This window comes from Balaenoptera musculus, chromosome 6 (assembly GCF_009873245.2).
Source record: "Balaenoptera musculus isolate JJ_BM4_2016_0621 chromosome 6, mBalMus1.pri.v3, whole genome shotgun sequence".
Taxonomy (NCBI): domain Eukaryota; kingdom Metazoa; phylum Chordata; class Mammalia; order Artiodactyla; family Balaenopteridae; genus Balaenoptera; species Balaenoptera musculus.
The window spans coordinates 74,392,354-74,408,453 of record NC_045790.1 but is presented as its reverse complement, the minus strand read 5'-3'; the positions used below and the strand labels follow the sequence as shown (position 1 = coordinate 74,408,453).

The 16,100-nt window shown below is 47.3% G+C and overlaps 1 protein-coding gene across 1 annotated transcript in view; it reads right to left on the bottom strand.

Annotated features, from left to right (window-relative positions):
• LOC118896742 (phosphoserine aminotransferase) overlaps positions 1-15,646 on the bottom strand; it is a 30,376-nt gene extending 14,730 nt beyond the window's left edge. Inside the window, exons 1-6 of the mRNA XM_036855027.1 lie at positions 15,492-15,646; positions 11,640-11,700; positions 10,636-10,705; positions 8,040-8,245; positions 6,707-6,879; positions 4,986-5,155 (exon numbers count right to left, since the gene is read on the bottom strand). Coding sequence (XP_036710922.1) covers positions 4,986-5,155; positions 6,707-6,879; positions 8,040-8,245; positions 10,636-10,705; positions 11,640-11,700; positions 15,492-15,551 — 740 coding nt within the window. The 5' untranslated portion in view covers positions 15,552-15,646. The remainder of the gene's footprint in view (positions 1-4,985; positions 5,156-6,706; positions 6,880-8,039; positions 8,246-10,635; positions 10,706-11,639; positions 11,701-15,491) is intronic.
• Between the last annotated feature and the right edge of the window lie 454 nt (positions 15,647-16,100).

The following is a 16,100-nucleotide window of genomic DNA, read 5'->3' as shown; positions in this document are numbered from 1 at the left end:
TGGCTGAGAAAGCCAGGACTCCAACCCCAGTTGGTCTGACTCCAAAGCCCCAGCTCTTTTCACAGTAGCAAAGGCCTCTGGTTTACTAGGGGCTCCAGGACCCTCACCCACTCTCTCACCTGCCAGCGGGGCAGCCAGGCTGGCACCAAGCCACACAGACACAGCTGCCAAGAGCAGCCGCCACGGGGGCATCACAGCACACATGCGCGTGTGTGGACGTGTAGCCATGTGTTCCAGACGCGGTGCTGCCCTCCCACTTCTCTGTTCCGTAAGGTGCTCTCGAATTTCCACCTAACCCCAAACTGCTCACTCCCCCACAGACCACAGAAACACACCCTGCCACACGATCCAAACACACCGAGCCACCTGCGGGTGCCTGCCTGCTCAACGGCTCTTTTTGGAAGCCGAGCTTCACTTCTACCTGCAGCTCTGTTACCCCAGGGCTCCCAAGCTGCTGCTATTTGATTCATCAAATCAAGGCTGCAGCAAAGGCTCAGGCCAGGTCCACAGTCCCAGCCAGACCTCAGCACCAACACACTTCCCTCTTGGTGTGTGACTCACCCCCATGCCCAGACTCACTGCCCACGCTCTCTGGCTCATCTTAATGAGATCCGAGCAGGCACAGCCAGCAGAAAGCCCACCCATTTTACACGCTGCCCAGAACCAGCACCTTCAGCCTCGGTCTACAAAGCCGCAGCGTGAGGTAGGGGGCTCAGAGGAAGCAGGCTCTCCTGGAGACCAGATGCCCCTGGAGTGGAAGGATGTCCGGCCTCGTGAGTCGACTGGAGCTTCCGATGCATTATTAACTCGTGCTGCTACCCCCATACAATCCGAAACCTTCAAAACACAGGGGCCCTAAAATGCTTATGCAGCTTTGAAACCTGGTCCCCACTCACCAGGGTTAACTTTTAACTGATGCACGGCTTCACTTCTAAAATGCCCCCGCCCCACACAGGGCAGGTACACTGTCTCAGCCTGTGCGCTAAATGACTACATGAATCACAGCAGATCCATTCTCTGGAATATCACTCAGCAGTTCAAAGGGGGAAAAAAGACAGGCGTCTGAGCTGACATGGCAGTGTTCACAGTGCATTGCTGGATAGAAAAAAGGATTCACAGAACAGCCTATATGGTAAAGTTCCATCTGCATAATTAAATATACGGCTCTGTTTGCATATGCCCTACACAGCAAGCCCTTAACAATGGTTACCCCGCAGGCTCTGCTCGCCTCGGGAATGTTTGCCAAGACCATGTGTTAATTTTTTAAGGCAACACGAAATACTCTGTGGGCACTAGGGATTAGAAAAGCACACCAGAAAGTTCCCCGGGAAACTCTCCCTGGCTGCTCTGAAGAACTAGGCCCCCTTGGCAGCCCACACTCCTATGCTGATAAGTAAGGCGGCCTGGGTCAGTGGGGTCATTTTGTTTCTTATTAGTTACTTTACCTCACACTACAGCTAGTTAGTCGTGGTAAGTAAAAATGTCTTGTGGGCTTAGAAGGGAAGTTTAGGCATCCGTTTGCTTGTCCATGAACTGGGCTTAGTGCGTTCCACTAAAGGGTTAAACAGAACGCCCACGCGGTCCTTTATTCCACCCCAATTCACTGCTCAGGGCTACAGGCAACTACTTGAAGGCTCAGTTCAAACCGGCCAGGGCCTGTGGTCACTTGGCTCCGAGTTTAAAAGAAAAAAAAGAGCTTCTTTTCAAACTTGGGACACTTTCAAGGACTTCCATGTGATACAAAGTTGCAGTGTTCTGGGCGCCTTGCCCCCTTACATCTAGGGCCTGGGGACAGTGTTCTGCACAAAGCTTCCTCTCTCCATGCACTGCTCGTTCTCACTGCCTGAGCTACAAGTTTCTAATCTTGAAAGCTGAAGTACCCCAAATGAAATCTAAGTTTTTCAAGTCATAGATTCAGGGTAACTACTCAATTATACATATTTTTTTTTTTTAAATAGATTTGTTTTATTTATTTTTTGGCTGCGTTGGGTCTCCCGTGGCTGTGCATGGGCTTTTTCTAGTTGCTGAGGGCCTCTCACTGCGGTGGCTTCTCTTGTTGCGGAACACAGGCTCCAGGCACACGGGCTTCAGTAGTTGTGGCTCACGGGCTTAGCTGCTCTGCGGCATGTGGGATCTTCCCGGACCAGGGCTCGAACCTGTGTCCCCTGCATTGGCAGGCAGATTCTTAACCACTGTGCCACCAGGGAAGCCCCCAGACTTACTTTTTTCCTTTTCTCTTCTTTTGGGGTAAAAGAAAGCAAGACACCAAGGGGTGTCTTGGGTCAGAATACCTTTAACCCAATCTCTTTGGTCCTCCACGTTTATATGATTCTGATCAAATACTACTAGCGATCCTGCCCCGAGATGATCTCAGTGTTGACTCTTCTGATCTGTCTGGAGAGGAAACTTCGCCCCTTCTCCACCCTTGTTTCCGGGTGTCTGGCTGAGCCCACTCTTCGGGCAGGAAGGCTCTGGGCGGGGAGTATCTGCCCTGCCCCAGCCTGTGCCCCACCCCCAGGTGCCCAGGTTGGCCAGCTGACCCGACCGGTCAGGGCCTTGGGGTGGAGGCCTGCACAGGGGCTGGTAGGGGAGTGACCCTCTCTGAGTCACTCACAGGAGGGCTTTCTCTCAGCGCCCACCAGGTCTGACTCCAGACCTTTTTATCTCCCACTAGACAGACTGACCTGCTTTCTCACTGTTTCTGCTGATTTTTCACTCTAATATTAACCGACTGCATCTTAACACATATCCATTAGAGTTTTTAAAAATGTACTTCCAGGTGACTCGTGGAGAAGGTGCCAGAGGGCAGGACAGCTCCCCCTGCTCCTCCAGCCTGTGCTCAGCCCCGTTTCAGGCCCCATTTCAGGGCCAGGGCTCTCCCTGCCTTCTCCCGCTGTGTCACTCGCGGAGCTGTGGTGGCCTCTGCCCCCCTGGAAAGACCCACCTGCCCGCAAGCCAGGCCCTGGCTGCACGTCCTAACAGGTAAGGACAGACGCCTCCCGCCACCTCCTGCCACCTCGCAGCCTGGAGCCGAAGCTCCTTCTCCAGGGGCCCTGCACTCAGGCTCCCCAGCCGCCCTGCACCACTCAGCACGGCAGTGCTCCTTTCCCAGTTGGCCGGTGGTCACGGGCTTTCCCACTGCCAGAAACCCCAGAGATAACACGGGCAGGTGAGACAGGTTCAGCCCTGCCCCCCAATCCCTACCAGGCACTTCAGAAGCACTTTCAACCGGGGTGAAACAGAGTGGGATCGACAGGTGACCAGGAGAGCAAGCACTGGAACCCCCTCCGCGCCCTGAGGAAAGCAGGGGACACAAAGCGAGGAGCTGCGCCGGCCCATGTGAGCCGCACAGAAAACCAGCAAACATTTCCATCAGAATTCTAGCTTTGGAAAAAGCTCCTTTCTTCCTCTGGTAAATTACGTGGAAGAAATTTCCTGCAGGCAGCGCCTCAGAGGGAGACCTCTAACAAAGCCCCAACCCCACGGAGCCGCAGCCTGTATTGTTGTATTTTTAACATGTCAATCTGTCAGTTCAGATGTGTTGTACGCGGTGTTTGTGGCCTTGGCTGACATGAAGCTCTTCTGTGAGATTTGCTTATCAACTAATTTGACTTAGTGATGAAACTGTTCAGTACTTTGTCCGTTCTGGATTTTAAAAGTTTTTTATTATGCATTATATCAAATTTACCACTGTATGAGTGGAAATTACGACTTTATGTAGTTTTTATATGTTGTAATATTTCTTCAAATAAATCTCTCCTATAAATCAAAAAAAAAAAAAGGGCCCGAACCCCTCTTCATCCGCTCTTTTAAGAGAACTTCTACCATCCCTGGAAAACCCGGGAGACTCAGAGAGCTGGACTCCCAGCAGCCAACCGTTCTCCAGAGATGGGATCTTTCCAACACAAGCCCACACTGAGAGTTTCGCTTGTGAAGAGCACAAAGATACAGGGTGTGCACACCTGGGCTCTCAAGCCAGATCGCCTGGGTTCAAACCCTGGCTATGCCACTTCTTGAAGTATGGCTTTGGCTTCTTCACTTGCAAAATGGGAATAATAATAAGAGTACCCACCTCCTAGGGTGCTTGGGAGATTAAGAGGGTCATACACATGACTATTTTACATCATAGCTGCCCTGGAAAGATAAGATAATCTATAAACTCTGGCTCTTTTATCCCCGCTGCTAAGGCTGGGGATAAAACAGAAACCACAATAATAATACAGAAGCTAACATGTATAAGTCACTGAGAGCCAGGCACTCACCAAGCACATTTTATACATATGTATTAATCATTCAATCCTCACAGCAACCAATTACTCCTGGAGACACCTGTTGCACAGATAGGTTAAGCAACTTGCCCAAGGTCACACAGCTTGCTAATAGTAAAATCTCTCAGGCCATTGCTAAATCCTAGGTGTCACAAAGATTTTCACAAGCTACCTGAGTCTGGGAGTTAAAAGACTGTATGGTGGGGTAGCCTTACTCTCCCCAAAAGTGCTGTAATGCAGCCTCTCACTCGGATAAGGGGAAGCCAGGCTAACAGGACCCCTGCAGACTGGGTGAAAAACCAGAGAGGTGTTTGTTCCAGCCAGTGTGTTCGATGCCAGGCAGCCAGCTTCAAGCAGACCCAGTAAGGAAAGAAAAAGACCAGTAGTCCGGCCTCTGAAAGTCCTTCTCCAAAGCCGCACTGGTTGTTTGAGACGCAAGCATGACACTTCATGTGCAGAAAGCTTTTGGGTTAATGGTGAACCACCAAGGCTACCAAGATCAAACAAAAACACCCCAAAAGAAAGGCAAGGAAAGCTGATCAAACAATGCACAGAGGGGGACGAGGGAGAGGTGAGCTGGGCAGAGAATCCTAATAGGATATCTGGGCTATTAGATCACTGATTCGTGGCATCATGCCCTACTTTAAAAAGTCAACTAGTATTGATGGGAAATACTGAGACCTCCTCACTGGTCCCCAAGCCATACCCTGGAGTTACCTGAAGCAGGGAGGTGTGTTATACAGGGAGTTATTTCCAGCCTGCACTTTGTAATCCAGGACCGAGGGGCACTCTCTGAGGGCGAACCCCAGCAGGTCATCTCGGACGATCACCACCGTGACCCCTGCAGAGCCAACGTTCTTCTGGGCACCAGCAAAAATCACACCAAACTGCAAAAGAGAAAGCCTGCTGTTCTAGATGCACTGGGTCATTTTTCATAAATGTAGTCAAACTTCCCAATCTCCTTCCAAAGCACAATTTTTATGAGGAAGTGACTCTATTTTAATCCTGTTCGGAGTGCATTCCCTTCTCTAAAGGAATCTCTATCCGGGACAGCAAATCGATACACAAGAGTTCAGAGCCTGCAGATTACAATCTGTCTGATCCTTCTCTCCAGAGAGGGGCCAGCCCAAACCCATCACTGTGGAGACCTTGTATCCATTTGTATTCACTCTAGTATACCTCTTTTCTACGTCCAAGCCCATCTTTAAAATAAGGCTGCTGTCCTTGGTAACCTAAAGAAATCAATTTTTTTATCCATTTATATTTGTATAAAGGGATAATCAGAAGATACTGAGAAATAATGGGACAAGCTGCCTGAGAGAGAAGAAATTTTAGAAAAAAAAAGATGTTTAAAGATACTCTGGGAAATTTTTTCGTGTAAGATGTAGAACCCTCTTCCATGTCTCCCCATGAAACCTGTAGGAAAATTCAGGGGCATCCCAAGTGGGACGAGGGGGGAACAGTGTGGCTCGACAGGGAGTATTTTATAGTTGACATTGTTTAGAATTGCCAGTGCATGGTGAGTGAAAATAAAAAGCAGGCTATAAACAAAATGTGTACATCCATACAACAGAATATTACTCAGCCTTAAAAAGAAATGAAGTTCTGACATGCTACCACATGGGTGAACCCTGAGGACATTATGCTAAGTGAAATAAGCCAGACAGAAAAGGACAAATATTGCATGATTCCACTTACATGAGGTTATCTAGAACAGTCGAATTCACAGAGACCAATAAAAAAAAGTAGGATGGTGGTTGCCAGGGGCTGGGGGGAGGGAGGACTGCGGTTATTGTTTAATGGGGACAGAGTTTCAGTTTGGGAAGAAAAAGTTCTGGAGACGGATGGTGGTGATGGCTGCACAACAGTGTGTGTGTACTTAATGCCACTAAACTGTACGCTTAAAAATAGTTAAAATGGTAAAGTTATGGTAAGTATATTTTACCACAACTTTTTAAAAGGCAGACTACTTCTTAGTCAGTTTGTTTTAAATTCCTTACAGCTATCGTACCCCCCATGGCATGCACCTGGGGCACTCCTCCCAGTGCCCACCCTGGGGAGCTGCTCAGCAATCTACATGTCATGTCCATGCTCTTGGAGCTGAGCTGGGTACAAAGCAAGGTGGGGCTCCTTCATAGCCCCCTAAGCTTGGATAAAGCACATCTTTCCTTGATGACAGCAAGTAACTCCCAAGATGTTGACAAAATAATTTTCTAAGCGCCACTCTCAGAGGCAGATGAATTCCCCAAGGACTCAAGTGGGACCCCTGGGAGACGACGATTAACACAGGGCTGGGAACGTCAGGACGTAAACATTCTGACAACCAACACTGTCAGCCTTTCCCTTTTCTGGTATATATTAAAATGTCCTTAGAGAAACCGAGAGGCTGGTTCCCCCCGCCCTGCCCCCCGCTGGCGCAGGCCTCTTTTACACTCTACCTTGGAAACATCCACTGGCTTGGACAGGAAGTTTGAGGACATGTCGCAGACCAACACTGCTCCGTTGACATCAGGGATAAAGTCAAACTCCACTCCGTGCACGGTCTCATTGGCGCAGTAATACACATAGGACGCGTCCGGGCTGAGGTTCCAGGTGCTCGGATCTGGAATTTCTATCACAGGAGACAAGTTGGGGACTCCACACGTTTCCTCCCCTCTTTCCTTAGGGAGATAGGAGGCAACCAGGAATGACACCCCTCCCCTAGCAGGGGAAGACAGATCCCAGAGCATTCACAAGTGAAAGCACCCTATCCATCTTACATTACAATCACCACCAACAGCCTAAAGGGATGACCCATCCCACCCCTTTGACTGTTATGGGGGGCAAATAGTCTTCAAGAATGGCGTGGTGGGCTTCCCTGGTGGCGCAGTGGTTGAGAATCTGCCTGCCAACGCAGGGGACACGGGTTCGAGCCCTGGGCTGGGAAGATCCCACATGCCGCGGAGCAACTAGGCCCGTGAGCCACAATTACTGAGCCTGCGCGTCTGGAGCCTGTGCTCCACAACAAGAGAGGCCGCGATAATGAGAGGCCCGCGCACCGCGATGAAGAGTGACCCCCACTTGCCACAACTAGAGAAAGCCCTCGCACAGAAACGAAGACCCAACACAGCCATAAATAAAAAATAAACAAATAAAAATTAAAAAAAAAAAAAAAAAAAAAAAAAGAATGGCGTGGTATTTGGGTTTTTTCCTTGTTGCCCAGTATCCATCCATCCTATGTCCACTGACAGTTTCCTGTGGGCGTCAGCCTCCGCGACTCTCAGCCCATGTAGTTCCAGTAGAACCAATTCCACCCACAGCCTTGAAGGTACAATGCAACTCAGGCAAGGCCGCTTAACTGATACAGAATGGGACACAGGAGACATGAGACTGTTACTGGAAATGCATGAGCAAAGGCATTGAAACGTGGGAGAATATAAGGTCAGGAGCAGCTGCAGCCATCTTCTAAAAAGGAGGGGGCAGCTTTCCTGACTGTGGCGGAGACAGGGAAAGACACCAGAACCGGGAGACACTGTTGGCGGCCCTTGATCAAGCCATACCTAAAGCCAAACCAGCCCCTGGGCTTTGCAGCTAAGTCAGCAGCCTAGGCATACTCTTTCTGCAGCAGCCAGTTAGTAATCTTAACAGGAACAGGCAGCCAATCTAAATGGTATCAAACTAACTACAGACAAGGGGACGAAAGAATTGCCTGGGGCAGGGGTGACCTGCTAGCTGAGGAGGGACCACCTGCCAGCCAGCATTTCACTGTCCAGCTCAGCTCCCAGCACTTACTCGTGTAACTCCCAAGTTTGGGGTGGACAATATTCACAGTTCCAAACTTCTTGGCTTCTTCTGCGGCCTTAGCTGACCAGGATCCCGTCACCACATAGTCGGCACACCTTCCTGCTTTCAGGCCAATCAGGTTTAAGGGGACAGCACTGAACTGGCCACACCCACCTCCTTGTACAAAAATCACCTTGTAGTTGTCTGGAATGGCTCTGGGCAGAAGCAGAGGTGACAGTAAACAGGGTCAAAAATTGAGAATGAGTGATGCTCTTCCAGCACTTTACCCTGGGGTGGATACACTACAAGAACGATGGTCAAGCCCCATCTCTGCCTTCCCCAACCCAGTCATTTATCTACTCAGTTCTGTGCACAGATATTTTACTGGGCCCTGTGGTGGAAGCTTATGGTTACTCTTTGGACAGAGCTAGTAACACCCTGCTGTTCCTTTAGGGAAGCACCGGCTGCCACTCTCGGTCCACCTGCTTCAAGGGTGGCCAATCCCAGCTCCAGGGGATGAGCACGTGACCCAAGCTGGCCAGTGGGGTTTGGTTCTGAGACCTGGATCCAGACTTCTAGAAAAAAGGAGCTGTTTCTATTGAGGGAAAGAAAGAACTCGTAGGAGCTAAACCTGCAACCACTGGTGGCCATCTGGTGAAGCCAACACACAAAAAAGCAGAGCCAGGAGATGGAGAAAAAGACCTTCCTGACATCATGTGAGCTCCTAAATCACTCCTGCACTTTTCTGTTATATGAGATAATACATTCCTTTCTTTTTTTTTTTTTGCGTAAGCCAAGAGTTGGGCTTCTGTCACTTGCAACCAAAAGTCCTAAAAGTATATATGTGCTGGTCCATGCTATGAACCAGGTGGACACTGTAGAGGATCTTTGATAATCCTTTAGACCTAAGCATGTATCACCTACCCAATATATATCAAGATTAACAGCAAAAATATTTGATTGCAACATGGAAAATTAAGATGATGATTGGCATGGCTACAGGCAGTAGGGTAAGGCCAGCTCAAGCCAGGGAAACTGGACCCAAGCCTTTGAGCAATGTCAGAGCTTGGGAACAGGTTACACAGACGGCCAAGGGACAGAGCTCCAGCACAGAGGTGTAAGGAAAGCACCAAAGGGCAGGGCAATGTGAGAGGGTCTTGGTCTCGCCAACACGAGGGATGGTGTGCATATATCTGGTTTTGAACCGTGCCTGCCTATATCCAGGGCTCAGGAGGCTAGCAAAGCACGCAGACAGGTCTCAGGAGACTCTAACCATGAGGTTCTCAGCAGCTGGGAGGATGGCAGCCCAAGGCAGCGTTCCTGGTTTATGTTATTCAGATGCAGGGCAGTGAACAAGGCCAAGAACTGGATGGAAGGACACCAGACAGAGGTCTAGGTACAGGGGTACAAAGAAATCGGCCCATAAATTGAACCAGAAGTTCAAGCTGGAAAGGCTCACAGGCGTGTGGGTCAAATGCCACATCTCTTGCGCCAACATTCCAAGTACCCACCCCATGAAGGATGCGATTGTTCTGTGAACATGACAGGGACCCAGCAGGCAGCCCTGGCATGCTAAGCCAAGCAGATGATTACCAGCTCCAAACACGGACATTAGCATGGGTTTTGAGGGCTCCTCACAAAAATGTCACCAAGCCCGCCCCATCTGAAGCATTTTATCAATGCAATTTAAAGGGAAGGTTATTAAATAATTAGTATAATTCCAATTTTGTTAATGAAATAATGCAAGGATGGACCCTAAAACGTTAACAGTGATTACCCCTGACTGGTGGGGTTATGGATAATTATGGTTGATTTTGTGAGTTTCTTTTTTCCCTAAACTTTCCACCATGAACATTCACTAGTTTTGTGAGCAGAAAAAAACAAAACAAAAAAAACAATGTTTTTTTTTCAAGATGACCGTATTCATATGTCTATGTGAATATATTCATATACTATATAAAGCCTCTCCTTTAAGCAGCAATCTATTTAAGAACACAGTTTCCTCTGGGTAAGAAAAGCAGTGCAGATAACTAGGACAGTTCATTTGAGAAGCAGTTCCCAGAGTTCAGAACCCTTAAAATTGCCCAAAGAGCCCGTTAAAAATGAAGTTTCAAAAAAAAAAAAAAAAATGAAGTTTCTACAAAGGCTCTGATTCAACAGGTCTGGATGGGACCCAGCACTTGAACTTTTTAATACTTCCCCCACGAGTTGATTCTGACAGGTTGTATGAGGCAATACTTTAAGAGCCAGTGAACTAAGTTATAGTTAATTATGCTGACAAAGATGACCACTTCTTTGTCATTTAAATCCCTTTTAAGCCAGTTTAACTTCCACAGTGCTAAAAATATCTTTCCCAGATACAATGATTTCAAATCTTTGGAAAAACCACATAAAATAAAAATAAACATACAAATCCAGGATGAGGAACAAATAAAAAGCATTATGTACTGATCTAGTGAATTTGGGAGAATCTTAACAAGATTATTTGTAAGAATAGAATATTCTGAACACACAGCAGAGTCTAGAAAATAATGCAACAGACACCCACGTATATGGATTACCAAACAAGAATAACACAATTTTGTCTTTAAAATTTTAAACTTACAATAATTCCCGCACAAGGTTCTCCGTGTTGCTAATAATCTTAGAGAAATCTGATGACCTGTGGCTCATTTCTGTGGAAAGAAAGATAAACAAGAAAAAAAATTCCAGTTCAAAACCAAAGCAACAAAAGTTAACTATAGCTGTAACTACAAAATTTACAAATCAAATAACAACGGGAAATGTCAGTTATTTTCCATTCAAATTGTGGGCCACACTTACATTAAGGGAAAATCCAAATTGATTTTCAAACTGCAAACATTTTAACCTTATTGTCACAGCAGAATGATTTTTCAAAAGTGGCAATATTCACTGAATGAGCCATGTACTAATTTATCCTTTGGTCTCTGATTACTCACATCTTTCTCACAAACAGGAATTGTGTGCAAAGGCTGCCCTTAGGACAACAGCACAAAATTCCACACTGTGCTCTCACTTCACAGAAATCTAGGTGCATGTGCCAGATCCACAGGAACAAAATTTAATAGCAATGAGCACACAGTTAAACCCACAGTCTCTTAATAGTCTGTAGCCTTTGGAAATATCAAAAAAGAAAAAGAAAATTAAATTTAAAAAAAAGTAAATTTTAGAACTCAAAGAAACTTCATGAAATTATTAACATGCAAGATCTTCAAAAAAAGGCTTGTGTACTTTTAAACATTAATGAGTTCATGTTTAAGAACAGCAAAAACTGTAAAATGAATGTGAAGCAATTTTATAAATGTTTGGGCACTGTTAATGCAAATGTACAGGATCTTTTGATCTCAGATCTTATGCATAGCAAAAACCAATGATGCGACAGTAAGCTGAGACATATAAACCCCTCACCAGCATTTATGTTGCTTTCAAAATTGTTTCGATCAAACATGCTATGGAAGTTATTAAAATTTAAAAATATATCTACAAAGGCCTACAGGAAGACCCAGTAGAAATTCTAGGCTTGATGATGCATTTTAATTGGTTCCCTTTGAATCCTGGACATTCACAGAATCCAAAAGTAAATCTTACCAAGAACACTAATCCCAACTCCTTTGTAGTCTAATAACTCTTTTTGTATCTCTGACAATACCTAGAAAAAAAATAAAAGAAAATTTAAGATGATTTCAATATGCTGTGCACAGCTCTGGACATACAAACTGCAGTGGGGGAGGCACAGGGGAGAGGATCCACCCACCAGGCCTGTGAGGAAGCTTATGTCCCTGCCCACAGCCAATCCCCTTCCTCCCCCTATCCCCACAGAGCCCCGATGATGCAACTTACTCTCAAGTTGAGAGTGAAATTATGCAACGTGACTGATGCTACAACACAGTTTTTCCAAAGGCATGAATTTACTTAGAGATAAAAACTCACTTGGACTTAAAAAAAGATCAAGTATGGAAGTTTTCTGATAACAATTCTTTAACTGTCAACTTCAGATCTTTGGGAAAAGTCTAATTCCCTAGAAAAATGTCCCTTCCACAATTGCATTTGCACTCTGACAGCAAAGGCACAAAAAGCATAAAGTTCTGGGGGACAACAAAAAAATCAATTAGGCCCAAGTTAAACTGATAACTCAATTTTCCATCTTTTTGGTCTGCTGGGATGGGTGGAGTGGGCAGGAATTAGGAAGCACCTGCTGTGAATTAAGGTTCGTCAGGGGTACTGATGTACTGATCTCTCCCCTCAACAACAGCCCTGAAGGTGATATTCTCATCCCCAATTTGCAGGTGAGGAATCTCAGCTGTGGCTCCAGAGGTACTTAGCTGTATGCCCTGTCCAGCCCCTTGACCCATCTTGTAAGATCACTGCAATCCCATAACCACGTTCTGCCTTACAAGGACAACTGGACAGGTGGGACCCATCTTACGGCCAATCTACCAGTGCCAGGAAACGGGGGGTGGGGGGGCAAGGCTCATTCCCTACCCCCACCCCCAAACATATAGCTCACTTGCTAGGGAGGTGCCTCATTGTTTTTTTCCCAAAGGCGAGTAAAATGCAAATTACTACACACTGAAAGAAAAACACATATTTCATATATATATCTACATAGATATACGTAGATAGATGTAGATAGATAGATAGATAGATAGATATACACACTTCAGTAAGAAGAATAGAAAGTCCTTATCAGAGATGCATGCTGCATTGTTTACAAGTGAAATGACATGATATCTGTGATTGGCTTTAAAATTATCCAGGGGCAGAAGGGGAGAAAGAGGGTATGGGGGAGGGAGCGCTGAAACAAGATTGGCAAAATGTCCTTAGTTGTTAAATTTTGGATGGGTCCATGAATTTAGTTATATTATTCCCTCTCTACCTTTGTGTATGAGCAACCTGCCATAAAGTAAAAAGAGAGAAAGAAATGCTCTAAAAATGTACACAAAATAGGTGAGATAAACCCTCTGTAGAAGCATCCTGCCATCAAAGGAGGTTCCCTTAAAAGATACAGGCTAAAGACCTCATAAAACATAATCTAGGCCTTCCCTGGTGGCTCAGTGGTTAAGAATCCGCCTGCCAATGCAGGGGACACGGGTTCGAGCCCTGGTCTGGGAAGATCCCACAGGCCGCGGAGCAACTAAGCCCGTGCGCCACAACTACTGAGCCTGCGCTCTAGAGCCTGCAAGCCACACCTACAGAGCCCTCATGCCACAACTACTGAAGCCCAGGCACCTGGAGCCTGTGCTCCGCAACAAGAGAAGCCACCGCAATGAGAAGCCCACACACCACAACGAAGAGCAGCCCCCGCTCACTGAAACTAGAGAAAAGCCTGTGTGCAGCAACGAAGACCCAATGCAGTGAAAAATTAAAATTAAAAAAAAAACCATAATCTAAACTGGATTGCAACTTGTCTGAAAAAACACCATTTTAACAATAAAGAATGAGACAAAAAAAAAGAGGTTCAAGAATTTGTCATCGTTTTTGTTGGACACATTAGCAATGGCTGATCAAACAAACTTTTGGCAAATCCTTGTCTTTAGTAAATACAAACATCTGTCTCTGATAGAATCATCCTTGAACTTCTGTTCAGACTGTATTTCTCTCATAGATAGTATTCCTTGAAAAGACATCTATAAAAGTTTATAACCAAAATCATTATAACAAGTTTTAAAAACTTCTGCCCAAAAAGCATACCCCTCTAATCCAGTGGAGTTTATTTTTTTCAAACTGAAGAATGCAACCACTTTTGTGGATCATAACTAATTTTTTAATGGACTAGAATAGACCAGAGCAGAGTAGAATACAAAATTGTGCATGTTGTAGTCATTAGGCTAAATATTTCATAAGCCTTTTGTTTTAATTATGTGCAGGTACTTGCTCATTTTGTGAAATATATTTTTCATTGTGGTTACAGTCAAAAAAAGTTTGCAAAGCTTCTCTAATCCTTATACTTCAATTAAATCAAGAAGACACATAAATAGCAACATCTGCCCCCCCACCGCCAGCTTGGAGAGCACATAGGAGGGCATAAATCCTCCCAGGAAAATAAATAATAAGTAATTGTACTACTGATAACAACTGCCTTTATAATAAATGCAGAACAAATTACACAGGAAACAAATGCGCAGAAGACTCCAAAACACAGAGAGGGAAAAAACGGTGAGGGAGAGGAAACGTTTGCACAGCTCTGGCAGGGAATCTCACCTAAAACAGACCGCAATAACTAAGAAAAAACGAAGCCCTGTACTCTCAGCTCCTAAGAGCGCTGCCCCCAGAAAAGCAAAATGTCCTTTCCTTTCTACAATTGTAAGATTCTCTGTTCTCATCACAACACAGAGAAGTCTCTGTCCCAGGGAGATTCTACTCAGTTCAACAGCAGATAATTGTAAAGCACTTGGCTATGCCCCATGTTGCTACAACATATCATCAGAGTCATCCTGGTTAGAAAAATAAAAATGTAACAGCAGCGGCAGGGGTCAGCGCGTCCAAGGCACAGTAGAGACTTGGCCTCCTTCACAGCTTGGGCGGTGGGAGGGGAGAATGGATGTGGAGGGAGTGGGTTTTGGAGGTTAGGGGAGGAGCCGGAACCCGGCTGGGGGCTGGGAAGGCAGGGAGTAAGTTCCACTTGCACTCGAAAGGTCTGGTAATGGCCCAGGGGAGAATTCAGTCATTCATTTGCTCCAGAACAAAGTGAACCGAACTGGGCTAGCAGCCCAAGGCCTACCAGAATTTGAATATTAGAATGCCTTTAGGGGACACTCCAGTTGAAAAAAACAAAAACAATCTACGCGTGAAACAGAGAGGAGAAAAAAGGCTTTAGGGACGGGTGGGGTATCTGAGAGACAAGGAGGGAAAGCCTGGCCTGGACTAAAGGCTTTTAAATTTACATTTCTGAAAAGCAATGTTTCCAAGTTCTGGCTAAAGGCAACACTGCTTCCGAGGGGTCGTGCGCGGGCCTCCAGTTTGCAGTTCCCTCCAGTTAACGCAATCCTCATTCACCATTCATTCACAGTGTCCATTCACGCATCCACTCAACACTGCTTGGTTCGCAGCACTGCGGGACGAGGCGAACGCAGAGTTGAGAGCTTTTTCTTTTCCGCCGCGCCCCCGGCCCGGCCGGATTGAAGGCACAGCGCCGGAGTTTGCAGGTGCGCAGCGCAGCGAGCCAGCACTCCCCGGCCGGCCGAGTTCTGCACGCGGCGCACCCGTAGCCGGCGCCAGCGACAGCTGCACAAGCAAGCCTCGCCGAGGTCCTTTCCTAATGTATTGTTCTAGAGGCCCACCCACGATAGATCGTAAACTGGGAGTGCACGCCAGTGCAGAGCGTTCGGGGAACTCCGGGCAGGGGGTGGGGATCCGGGAGCCCCGGGCAGGGATGCACAGCCACCCACGCGCCTGCTCCCGCCCGGACCGCCCTGCCGGCGCGCGCTAGGGGGGACTTACCGAGCGCGGCAGTTTGGCTGGCCCGGGCCCGAAGTTGACCACCTGCATCAAGGAGTCCATGGTGCGGAAGCGGGAACTGGGAGTCTGCTGGAAAGGACCGATCGCGTGGGCAGCGCAAGTCTGCAGCCGGCGCCGACTCCGTGCTTTCTTCCAGCGCCGAGCCGGCGCCCCCATTGGCCCGCGCTGTCGCTGGCCCTGCGCTGATTGGTTCGCGCAACGGGGCTCGCATCCCCATTGGTCGTGCTCCCCAGTCGAGACTCGAGAGCAGTTGCTCCTCCTCGCGTTTACTGTTTCAACCCATTTTGATCAATGCAAGGCGCGCGGGAGATTGCACCAGCCAGGCGGCTCGGCTGCGCGCCCACCGGAGAACCTTGGGCGGCGAGAGGAGGCTACCCCTGCCAACTTGCGTTGGTGCTTCTGCACGCTTCATGAGGCGCTTTCCAGTCCTCCAACGCGGACCCTAGCCCCTCTCTCTGGGCTGCACTGGGAGATGGCGGAGTAAATCACCCCTCACCCCCATCCTCACCAGACCCTGGACTGGGCTCTGTTGCATTTGTTTGAACCAGCGGTCATTAATTCACCAAACTTTCCTAAGCACCTCCATGGGCG